Consider the following 12,527-nt stretch of genomic DNA (forward strand, 5'->3'; position numbering starts at 1 on the left):
ACCTGGCTGCATGCACGTTTCGGCATTGGCATTGCGGCCAGTGTATCTCTACATTGCTTCAATGCTACGAGCTTTAATATTCATAGGGAGGCAGATTCTTTCAGACCACGTGCACACCGGGCTATGGGTAGAGCTTGGCAGCACATACCAACACAAATCCGTTCCCCTCCCACAAGCCCCCCCCTCCCCCCCCCCCAAAACAAAAAAATTCTGGCTATACCACTGTGCGTAGTCATATTGATGATGGTACTGCATGAATCCTACATGTCTCACGTGTGAGTTTTGTACAGAGGGTAGATTAGAATCGTCACATTACCTCCGTTTACGGTGCGACATAGCTATGGGTGGCTATATCGATCACGTTCTTCGCTTCCACTTTTTTTTCTTTCTGCATTTCATGCGCGCATGCGCATTGTAAGGCTCAGCTATACGCAGTGTGTAGTTGGGCCTGCAGTTGCGAGTTCGCGCCCGTCGTGTTTGTACTTGTTCGTCCCAACTGTGGTGTTTTGCGCCGGCGTACTTGTAATGGATGGATGGCACCACCTGCCCCAACTGTACGACACATCCGAGCACCCTTGCTCAGACCGCCGGGTCTCTTCCGCTGCCGACATCAGTAAGTGGAAGCATGACTGTCATCACGGAACCTTCTCATAAGAAGCCAACAAACACTAACACTAAGGACAACATAGGTGGAATTACTTGTGCTTAATAAATTAAATAAAGAAACCTTCGACATTCTCGATACTGTTATCACCATTTCTCAAAATTTTCTACACCACTGGGGCGCGCAACTGGTCCAAAATCACGCGCCTCCATCGAATACTGCGGCCTGTCTGCGGGAGCCAAGGAAGAAGCGTGCCGTGCGCAGCCCGCGCAGCCGGCGCGCGGACAGAATCGAGGAGGAAAGCGTCACGGGGAGGAGGGTGCCGCCACGTACATGGCAGTGCTGTGACGTCACTATTGCTGACGCATGACTTCGGGAATCATTCAAGGCACCATCAGTTATTTGTTTAATCTGTTGCTTGAATAGATGAATTAAAGTTTAGAGAAATGATAAAACATATAACATACGTGTTTTTGTTTTACTTCGTACCGTAGCAAGAGATGTACTTCCGTTTCGTCTGCTTGTACCCACGTCGCGCGCACAGAGAACGAAACGATGTCATTTTTTACCGTGTTCGAGCGCCGCGATCATGCTCTTGGATCCGAGCTCTCGAGCCTGCCTCAGGGCTCGTGATTGTGGCCCTGACTTATACCGCTAATCAGGTGTACTCGTGCAGAGCGCGCAAAATCATCCGCTGCGGGAAACGAGACAAACGCAACCGCTCGCGCGCGAGACCGACCCCGGAAGTGCGCCAGTCAGCAAAAACGCGAAATAGAAGAATAAAAGAAAGAAAGGAAGAAAAAGGCGGGGTCCGTTAAAGCCCCTTAAACTTCGTAAAATAGGGCCACGCTTTGAAGAATGCCGCCTCCTCCTAGCGCGCTCTGGCCGACGCCGCGTCGCTATTGGCCTAATAGCATCACGTGGGCCCTCGCGCCTTGCTTCAGCGCCATTTTTGCTCGAGAAGCGTCAAGGAGTGGCGAGGAGTGCATGTTGGCGCCGTTGCTACGCCCGAGCAGTGTAGGTGGCGCCACGGTCGAGGAGGGAGCGTGGAGGAGAAACGAGGAGGAGTGAAGGCGGAGGAGGAGAGTGTCGCTACTTTACGAAGTTTAAGGGGCTTTACCTGAAGCGGGTTTGAAAAGAGTCTCAAGTTATTTTTTCTTTTTTCAATGTCCCTCTAATGGCAGATTTTCCTCGAAGTACAAGTTCTGGCTATGCTTCTGTGAAGAAATAAAGGTATACACAGGGATTAGTAAGTTTGCTTTTGGTCAGAACAAAATGAAGCGACGCCTGATGGCGGTCTCCCAAATAGTAAATCGCGCATAATATGGGTGGTGCACAAATCCACGCCCAAGCGATGACTTCCTCTGCGTACAGAAGCTGATCTCGAAGACCATGCTTTTGCTAACTGCATGCGCCGGAAGTGATTGCGGAGCCGAAAACGTCTTCACCATGTTTCAGTCATATCATACGAAGCCAACAAATACTGACACCAAGGACAACATAGGGGAAATTACTTGTGCTTAATAAATGAAATAAAGAAACCATAAATTCATGGAAATGAAGGTGGATGAAAAAAGCTCTATGCCCTTCCACTCTGTGAAGAAGGATGACCAGCGAAGCTGTGTATGTGCGCCCCTTAATGGCGAACTGCACCTCCGCCGCCGGTCGGCCTGGCATTGCACTATCTTCGGGATCGGTCCACGTATGAAGGATGCTTACCGCCTGCTTCACCTCCGCCGCGGGTCGGCCCGGCATTTCACTATCTTCGGGAGTTTTTTTTTTTTTTTTTTTTTCGCTTGCGACACGAAAATTTCCTTGGACGGTAGAGGCGCTGTAAAACAACTTTGCCACAGGTGGGGAACGATCCCACAACCTTCGCACGAAATGAAGAAACGATAAATTCATCAAAATGAAATTCATGGAAATGAAGGTGGATGAAAAAACAACTTGCCGTAGGTGGGGAACGATCCTACGAACTTCACATGCGAAGGTCGTAGGATCGTTCCCCACCTACGGCAAGCATGCGAAGGTTGTGGGATCGTTCCTCACCTGCAGCAAGTTGTTTTTTTCATCCACCTTCATTTCCAGAATTTATCGTTTCTTTATTTCATTTATTAAGCACAGGTAATTTCCCCTATGTTGTCCTTGGTGTCAGTGTTTGTTGGCTTCGTATGATATGACTAATAAAAATCGGGCCCCTCAGTAAACCCCATTCTCGTTTATTGCCATGTACACCATTCAAAAAAGAATTCTGGGGTTTTACGCGCCAAAACCCCGATATGACCATGTGGCACGCCATAGTCGTGGACTCCGGATCAATCCTGCACCCAATGCACGGCATGGGCGTTTCTTCATTTGATCCCGCGCCCTTAGGCTTAGCAGCGCGCAACACCAAAGACATTACGCCATCACTATGGTGGCCACCGCCGGCAGCACTTATATTGTTGGCCAGTTGGCACTTATAAGTAAATTACGCGTCTGCAATATCAAAGCGGCCACACTTACCGTATAGAAGGCGCGGCAAATCAAAAAGCACTCAAACGCAGAATACGGTGCCCATGTCTCTAGAGGGTGTTGACCCGTGGCGCCGCCACCCGCAGTTTTCCGTACCAGTTCGCCATGACGTCATGAATTTTGACGACACCATTTAATCATTTATCAGTAAAAAGAAAGAATACTACATATGTATCATTAAAGAACCGAGCACTCAACCTGTAGCAAGCTTTTTTTTCATAAATTTTCCTGCGCCAAAAACACGGCGCAAATTCAGGGAAATAGTTTGCAGTTTGTAACGATGAATGGCGTAGCAGCGCTGTGATTTAGGGCGCGAAGTTCAAGGAGATTATCGCCTTCATTTTTCTCCAGCAATTAACGTTTTCCCTCCAGATGAGCGATTATTGAGCATAGAAAGAATATTTCACCAGTCTGAAATCAAGTCAGAATTGACATTGCTTAGTCAAGAAAGAACTGAGAGATAAATTTATTAGAAAGGTTGAGAAGCCAAGAAAGAAAAAAAAACTTGTGTCTGTAGGTTTATTGTACATCATTCATCCAGGCCCGACGTGCAAGTGAGGATAATTGTATATATTGATTTAATTGGAGGAGGGGGGAGGACAATAAAGACAAGACGCCATGGAGAAGTCTTCGTGCCGTGGAGATGCCTTTATCAACGAGATTGCTGTTTGAGTCAGCGCGCACATGCAGCGGACACCACAAGCGATAAACTATTCCCTTGGTAATCTCTTGACCCGACCTATCTACACAGTGCGTCACCTAATCCGTAGTTATGCAAGAGCCGTTTCCTTTCCAGTTTTATCGTGAACAAGGGACCCTTATGGCCCATAAGATACTTCTATTTTTATTGATTTATTGTAATTGTTTGTAGGGCTTACTTTTATTTGATCCGTCCATCCTTTGGTATCAGCAAAGCCTACGGGCTTTGTACTGTATATATTACTCTGTGTATAACTGTACTGTACATTCCTGTACGTGCTGTTTATACTTGCTGCTTTTACGAGACATATACGTTGCGTAATTTGTCGTTCATTGCGTGTTTCCTAGTTATGCTGCGCATATTGCTTATTAATCCGTTCCGACTTGGCCAACTTTCTGTCTTTATACATCGTGGCATGGTTCGAAACAGTTTGAACCGAGATTCGATTGGCACAACGCTTATTTGAGCCTGCAGTAAAACGCGCGCGTTCCGGACGGGGCCTACGTCGTCTTCTAGGCGCTGGCCGCGCGGCCTGGGTCCCCTGTCGCCGGTGCCGGCTCGTTGGGTCCCTGCCGGGCCAGCGCCTCGATGACCTGCTGGACGGCCCAGAGTTCTTTTCGATTGTCGCTCCCTGCGGCTGCTTCGAGTCGCGGCGGGATCCTCCCAGACTTGGCTTCTTCCTGGTACTTGGTGCAATTCCACAGAATGTGTTCGAAGCCGGCCGTCTCCCTTCGGCAGACTCTGCACTTGTCTGTCGGGTGCGTCTCGGTATACATTCTGCGCATCAGCAACGGTCTAGGGAGTGAGCCCGCCTGCAGCTGTCTGAATAAAACGGCTTGCTCTCGACTCAGCCCCGAGCAAGGGGGTGGAAGGGTTCTGCGAGCCAGGCGGAAAGCCTTGGTTGCGTCGTTGTATTCGGTTCTTGGTGCTGAACCACAACGGCCAGTCGACCGAGGCGCGGTCAGTATAGCGAGCGCGCCTCAGCGCGTGCCGTCTCGTTGCGGTCCGACGCCTCGCCCGCCGGGAACCACTTGATTCTCACTTGTCGTTTGCTGCCGTCGTCGTTCTTTGATGCCTGCCGTATGCGCACCGCTTCCTTCGCTATCCAGCCTTTGGCGTAATTTCTCGCCGCCTGCCTCGAGTCACACAGCACCGTGTGGCAAAAGGACTTCTGCTTGGGCAAGTTGGTGCTTAGATTTCTTAGGTATACTTTGTGGCGCAAAATATGCATTTCTTGAAGAGGGACAGAAGAAAGGAATACAGTGGCTTCACTGTCTTCCTTTTCAAGAAATGTATTTTGCGCCACAAGGTGTACCTAGACACCGTATGTCAGTCGCGGTCGGCAATGGCCACCTCCTCCGGCCGCTGGCTCTGCCTTGGTGCATCTCGTTATGGCAGTCGTGCGAGCGGTGCCGGTCGCGTCGACGACAATCCGTCGTGAAGCCGCGTAGCTTGGCGTACTCAGCCGCGTCCACGTAGGGTGCGTGTCCTCCGGCCGCGTGCTGGTCTATCAGCGCCTTGGCTCTCGCTGCTTCCTCCCTTTGATATACTCCGGGTGCACATGTTCCTCGGTGTTCGAGTCCACTCTGATGTTGCGCCTGATGATCTCATCGGGCACGGGAAGCTGCGTCTGCTCCCTGCCTCGGTATCCAGTTCCCAGGTTGTCCAGGATTTTCCGGCCGGCCTTGAACCGAGAATTAATTATTTGCACTTCATGGACAGAGATGTGTTTTGGCGGTCGTTGTGATTTTCTTTCTTTCTCTCTTGTTTCTTTTACTTTTTGAGCGAGTGTCGACAGAATGGAATCCGGAATGGCTTGCACAGTTAGATGAGTTCCACGGTTGTCACAGATTTCGTCGGAGCGTGCTCCAGTAAAACACTGGCAGCATTTCATGTGAACGGCAGCCCCTTTTCGAAGAAGAAATGTGGTCATGTACGCTGTCAAATTTAGCTTATTAATTGGAGTCGGGCATTAACTTCGGTCTGACCTCTTAAACAAGCTGGCGGAAAGCAGCGACAAATGAACTAACTTTTCGGTATTCGAATTGACGGCTGCACTGAATAATTTGAGCATCATAGAAACTTTCAGTCGGTTGTCGCCAGAAGTTTGGGATAAGCCTTTAGGAGTTGAGGGTCAGTTTGCACGGAGAGTGGTTATCAAAATGCAATGATGCGCTTTAGTTACCAATTTGCTTCGGCCACGCGTCTTTTATAACTTGTGGTAGACACAACCTGTTCCACCAAAGTGGACTGCAGCACTGTGGAACTTCCCACTCCCACCATAGCTTCCCACTCCGCCATATATCATGCATGTGCTCGGGTTTACGAGACAGTGCGAGCTAGTGCCCTCATCACCACCGCTGACAGTACAGTAGCCGCCTTCTTGGACAACGGCAAGTGTGAAATTAGTCGCACTCATCCTACGCGTAGCGCGCGGCAAACGCGCGCACTTTGCATAAATCGATAAGAGCGCGGCTTCACAACACCTTCTCCTAAAGCGCGACTCGCTTGTGCTGCTGCGCGCCGTCTTAATGAAACGACACAAACGCAAACAATGAAATAAAACTGTGAAACTACTGCAACGGTCGTGCGTCTCGCACCCGCCAGGAAACGGTTTTTCTTTTTTACAGGAGCGGCGTTCGATGTCGCCGCCTTCGCGGCGCTGGCATGAGGTAACGCGACTTTAGTAGTGCGCACGTTTAGCTTTAATTCCCGTCTTCTTGTGCGTGTCTCGGCAAACTAGAAAATGAAAAGGCAAACAGCTACACACCCATACGCCTGCCGGCTTTCCTCCCGTGCCTGTCCGATATTCGCTTGAATGCCTCCTGCGCTTCGCAACTAGGGCAGCTACACGCTTCGTACCGCGTCGGCTAATGGCTTGAAGCGAAGGTCCGCGCGCATCCCCGAAACCGTTTTTGCCGGTGTGAGCAGGAAAAGGAGCAAAAAAGGCTGCTCCTCTCAAAGTAAAGAAAAGAAGGCACCGAACAGCCAAACACAGCCGTTTGCCTCAGACCTGCATCCCCCCGGACTCTTCTTTCCACGGAGATGTGGAGGGGGTGAGCCCACTCGCTGCTGCTTCTCCCGTACGCAACTCCGGAACCGGAAACAGCGTGAACCCCACCGTGTCGCCATTTCGTCCGTGTCTTGTGGATGTTTTGTCAACAGTGTCGGAATCCCGAGCGTTTTTTGACGTCGTTCGGCGCGTCGGGGAACGCCAAAGAGCCTCGAAATGCCCGGCCCAGGCACCAGCACGTAAGTACGGGCCTAACCCACGGGCCCGCAGATCGCCGTGCGTACGGCAATCCCCCCCGACCGGCCTAACCGTAGGGTTAGTGCGGTCTCTCTCTCGGCTGGCTGGGCCTCTGCTTTTTCACAATGGGGGTTTATACTGCTGCCTGTGCTGGTGCGTGCCTGTGTGTGCGGCTTTCGTGATTGACGGTTAACCTTGCCCCGCGATCTTGCGGCCCCTGTAAAACGCCGACGATGGACGTCTCGCTCATAGCAGGTGAGTCCGTGTTCGAGAACCCAGGACTAGAGGCGCTTTTTTTTTTTTTTTCTTTCTCTCTCGGCGTTTGACCGGGAACAGTCTTGCTGGAGTGGGGGGACTCCGCTGCTCGCTCACTTGTCATTCGGCGCGACGGGACCGTCAAGTCGTCGCGGGGTGCATTCGCGAGATAATGCGGCCCTTGAGTGACTCCTTCGGCTACCCCGCTTTGCCCTCGCCGAAAATTCGTGCCAGAATCGTGACGGAAAGTTGAGTGTTCCCCGACTTGCAATACGCGTCAAGGCCGCCCTAAAGGTGGCGGGCTTTGAAACCACGGTTGTGCGATTTGTTTTTCCTCCTTTTAACAACCAACTGTATAGCTCGTGGATGCGCGAGCTTGACGGGCAGCTGCTCTTGTTCGCTTTTGTGGCGCTTTATTTTTCTTCAGTGCGACGGTCGCGGCTCTTTTCTTTTCTTCCTCGTCGTTTCCTCGTAGTTGCGTTCGTTCCTCGTGTTACGCACCCCGCGATATTGCAGCTGTCCGGGAAGGCGAGTAATGTAGTCATGTCACCCAGAACGCACGCGTAGTTAAGTTACGCTTGACAACAACGAATGGTGCACTTCGACCATGTTTCGAACGCGAGCTCCAGCGTCGGCTGTGTGGCGCGGCAGCATTTCGGCCACCGTGATCGCTTCGCCGGCTTTTCGGGGTCGAGCAGCAGCGTTTCCTTGGTCGTTGGCGGGCGTCTTGAGACGCTATAGTGCACCTGCCACGAGAGGCGATCGCCGCTGACTTGCACCAGGCGTGCCCGACTCGCGGTTCCATCTCCCGCCTCGCTTGACCGCAGGTTCCTACTATGGCGTTGAGGGGTGATGGACATCAAAGACCTGGTGTTTCCGGACCCGCGCTTGGACACCATGAAGGCATGGACCGGAGGGTTAGGCCAGTTAGAAAGTGAGTAGTACCACCGATCTTGGTCGCTTAGGGAGTGCCGACTACCCGTGTCACTGCCACGCTAATTACCTGTACTCGTTAAGGAAGAACTGGCCATTGTTTGTGTGCGCCTGTTATATAGCTTGGCGTTTACGGCGCCTGATAGCGACCTTGATCATGTTTATGTTTGGTTCAGTTTTGATTTCAACGGTGATGGTTCATCCTTAATTGCGTGGCACTGGGTTCGTTTGCTGGTGGTTGCTGCGTTTTCGCATGCAGACCACGCGCAAGTTCTGACGTGACGCAACTTGGTCGAATCGCTGCTTTTCCTGCGTGCTGTACAGTTTCATGCGTGCCACAAAGGTTATGCTCGACGTTTCCTTGGAAAACTGTTCGATCAAAATTTGCGTTAAGTTTGCCATGGAAGTGATTGGGTCTCTCATCTTTGTGACACACTGGACATAATCATCCAGATCGCTAAATTATGCATTATCAGTCTACTGCAAGGGACTTCAGTTTGATCATGAAGCCTGTCATTCTGACAGTCACATCCTGACCTTTATTGTGCACTGTTCTGCATCTTTGAGTAACCCAGACAGAATGAAAAGGACACTAAAGATAAAAATAAATTTGAGCTGTGTTGTTAAACAGCCCTTCCACAATCACACAAAAACTAAATAAGGTATGTGGCAACGCCATCTCAAGGTTCTCGTGCCACTTCGCCGTGACGTCATTGTATTTGTGTCATAACACAGAGGTGCCTCGATGCATCTCTGTGTCTCGTGTATGTCATGGATATCAACTGGCACCTATATATGTTACACATACCTTCAATAAAATATCAGTTGAGAGTCAGCACCTTGTTGTCGTTTTATACCTTCTTTTGTCCTCATCTTGTGTTGCGCTGTAACGAACCTTAATATGAATCATTGTATTTTGATGGCGCCTATTATTGCCCAGTTAACTGTTTACCATGTTGTATTCTAATAGAGCCATAGGCTGGGCTTAGCAATTTTCTTAAACCTTTACTACGCCCAGAACAATACAAGTACCTTGAAATTCGTGACTACCCTCTAGGTACTGGCACTGGGGTTTTGGCACAAAGTTAAAGAAACGGAACTCCTACCTTCACTTTCTCTTCTAGTAATCAGGGTATGGCCAGGAAATTAGCAAAAATATAGTTTTGAAGGAATACTTTTATCATTCTAGATCGATTTAGTGTCCCTCTAAGCTGTGTTAAGTTGTGTCAGGAGACCACATTTCTACATTGTGCAGTGGCCACTGTTAGCCTTAGAGGAGGAGGCTTAGTAAACATAAGATCAGTTGCCTTGGTGTCCTAAGTTCTCTCTTCCAGCTTGCTGACAGCACCGTGGGTTTTGACAGAGTCAGTCCCCAGACTTGAGTAGTGTCTAGCTAATTGTTTACCCGTACAGAAAGATTACAGTGTACGCTGAAGGAACCGGAGACCCAACCTAGCAAGTTTCAGAAACTACAAATGCCTTGAAATCCACGTTACACTCAATTTTCGACAAAAATTACTAGAGGGAACTGTGGCACTAGTGTTTATTGAAGCTGCTTGTATTGCGATTCAGTTGGCATCAGACTGATAAGTATTACATGGATTCGCTTACACCTAATACTTCTGGCTTCAGACAGCTTTGCAAGTTGATCAATTTCGACAGTATGTAATGCATTGTAAAAGCAGCAATTTTGCAATGGTCGTGCGCATGTGTGCATACCTTGCCATTTTTAGAAAAGTGTGATTGCTTGGAAATTTTTCAACATGATACATAAACATTAACACTATCGGAAGCCACAAGCATGAAAAGCAGACAAATACATGAATTAAGACCCTGGTCCAAAGTAAGTGCTTAAGCAGAATGTAGCTGTCGAAGAACTCAAGATATATCATGGCTGCTCTTAGTTTCACTGCCGGAATTCGTAGTTCTTGCACACTTGTGTTAAGATTCTAAGGTGTTTGTAGCTGTTTGCAGCAACGTGTAAAGATTGGAGGGCCAGAGTTTCCTCTAGTAATTTTTCTTGTAAAGCTAACATAGCTAACATACTGGCACTGACATACTTGCACCAAACCAAGGTTGTAGTGCAAAATTTAAAGTATGGCCCTCTTTCTTTTTCTTGATGTAAGAATTAATGTTTCCTCTGCCAGATGAATGAAAATAGTTTTGGATGAGTGCTTTACCAGTCTAAACGTACTTGGTGTGACCCTTTGGTGTCCCTTAGACGCATTCACTGTGGCAGCACTCTTTGAAGTCTCAAAATTACTGTGCTTGATGATCCACCGGTGTGGGATCAGGGGGTTGCGTTTCTCTGAAACTACCTCAAGGTGCAGAGAGATGGCACCACAATGCATCAGATCAGAACCAACAAGAATTTTGCCTCTCCACCGATTTCTAGTAAAGATGTCACTTGTGCATTGCAGGAAAGCCCTGCACAGCCGCACAGGAGGAATAACTGCCATGACCCACCCATGACCCACATCTCAGTGAACGTGCTAAATTCTGAAAAATATCAAATGAGTAATGAATTTGTGGTGCGCAGGGAAGCACCATCTGGTTAAATGTTGTAATTGCCTTCCATTGTTCTCAGATTTGTACAAGGATTGGCGTTATCACACCAGAGAAATATGTCTTTAATTTCTGTTTGGTTGCAAGCGTTGCTTAACTTGTCTGTTTAATAGAATATGGACGCATATTTTTGATGTAAAAAAACTCTGCTGCACACTCCTTGCACTTGAAAGGCTGACATATGGCAATTTTTAAGGTGTTGAAACTTATTTCAGTTTGATAAAGTTGGTCTCAAAGTTTGCATCACCGACCTTGTGATGTCATGACCGAGTGCAAAATTTGCTTACGTCGTGTAGCAATAAGGTTATGTGTGGCAATGTTGCTCATAACAAAATAAAATATAGTGCTTCGGGCTTTTATTCTGGCTGCACAGGTAGCCACAGCGACCACGGAAATGAAGAGAGCCAATGTACAGTGACACCATGATGGGGCCACATTGGAACAAAAAGTGCTTAAAAATAACAAGTGCCATATTACCAAGTACCGTCAAAGGTTGCCCTCTTGTAAGGTCTGCACCCCCACTTTGACGCATGAAAATTTTAAACAAAGTTTCGGTAAGCATTATGCATGCTGTAAGATGGTACTAGTCCATGTCCGAAAGATCTGTCGGCAACTGTAAATGTGTTCAAAGTCCGCAGCCAGTGGTTGCATTTATTTGCACAGCACTCTGAGCGTAGTTCAAGACTTCATTGAGTAACCACAAGCCTGCCTCGTGTAAGGGTCACACCCGGTAAAAAGGCAAAAAGTGTGTTTACGCGAGTACATATGGTTCTATAGTAAATTGTGTAGGGTACTCTGACATGTGACAGTATTCCTTCTTGGGTTTAGAGGGCTTGGACCTTATGTCAGTGCAAAAAAAAAAAAAAATGTAAAGACAAATTGAAAATGTCACTAGTACAGATGTCACACAGTGCACTTTCGATCACGATCAAGTGAATTTCTCGATCGCGATTGGCTTCGTTGCACAATGTGCGAGAGGGAACCTATCACAGTCAAGAATTTGAATCAGGTCAGGTTCTGGTCGAAAGTAGCCGTGTGATGCCAGTATAAACCGTTCAAGGCTTCTGTCATCAGGAATATCGTCCCACCCCTAAAATAAATTTGTGTGCTTCGTACACTTCTTTTTCTTTACTAGGAATTCAGTCACAAATTTTGATTAGTCTTAGACAGTAATGATAATCATAGACATTTTCATTTGGGGAGAGAGAGAGAGAGCATCATCCTATCTGGACGGTTGCACAGTGGTACGAAGGCACAGGCTGCAGCTTCTGCAGTGCTTTTGCCGGGGGCTTGTGCATAATTACAGCAGTGCAGAGGGTGTTATGGCGATGCCCAGGGAGCTGTTGTTGGAAAGTTCTAGAGGAGAGCAATAAATGGGGCGAGTTCATGTTAATTTTGAGAATGCTCAGACTCAAAAGCACTTAGTTCTGAAACCTGTGTTGTGTGTCTGTCTATTATTCAGTTTGTGCTTTCAGGTCAGACCATTCTCAAAATTAACTATACAGGATGCCGTTGTAACACCTCTAGACTAGTGATGGCTAAGTTACACGCATAGGTGTAGTAAACACTTATCTGCCCTTACACGAGTCTATGCAGTAACTTTCCTGTAGACCTACAGTCAAGGTATGTGTTACAAAAGTTTGGCCAGGGATTGGCTCTTTCTGAGTTCTGTGAAAAGACCAGTGGCAGTGAATCAGATTTTGTGA

At 48.3% G+C, this 12,527-nt stretch overlaps 1 protein-coding gene across 2 annotated transcripts in view; it reads left to right on the top strand.

Annotated features, from left to right (window-relative positions):
• The first annotated feature begins 6,855 nt into the window (after window positions 1-6,855).
• LOC126527689 (helicase ARIP4) overlaps window positions 6,856-12,527 on the top strand; it is a 50,009-nt gene continuing 44,337 nt past the window's right edge. The window contains exons 1-2 of one of the 2 annotated variants that reach the window (XM_050175556.3): window positions 6,856-7,323; window positions 8,151-8,257. In XM_050175556.3, the coding sequence (XP_050031513.2) occupies window positions 8,176-8,257 (82 nt within the window). In that variant the 5' untranslated portion in view covers window positions 6,856-7,323; window positions 8,151-8,175. The remainder of the gene's footprint in view (window positions 7,324-8,150; window positions 8,258-12,527) is intronic. The other variant, XM_050175557.3, reaches the window with a different exon arrangement.

The sequence above is a fragment of the Dermacentor andersoni genome, chromosome 9 (genome assembly GCF_023375885.2).
Source record: "Dermacentor andersoni chromosome 9, qqDerAnde1_hic_scaffold, whole genome shotgun sequence".
In the NCBI taxonomy this organism is placed as follows: domain Eukaryota; kingdom Metazoa; phylum Arthropoda; class Arachnida; order Ixodida; family Ixodidae; genus Dermacentor; species Dermacentor andersoni.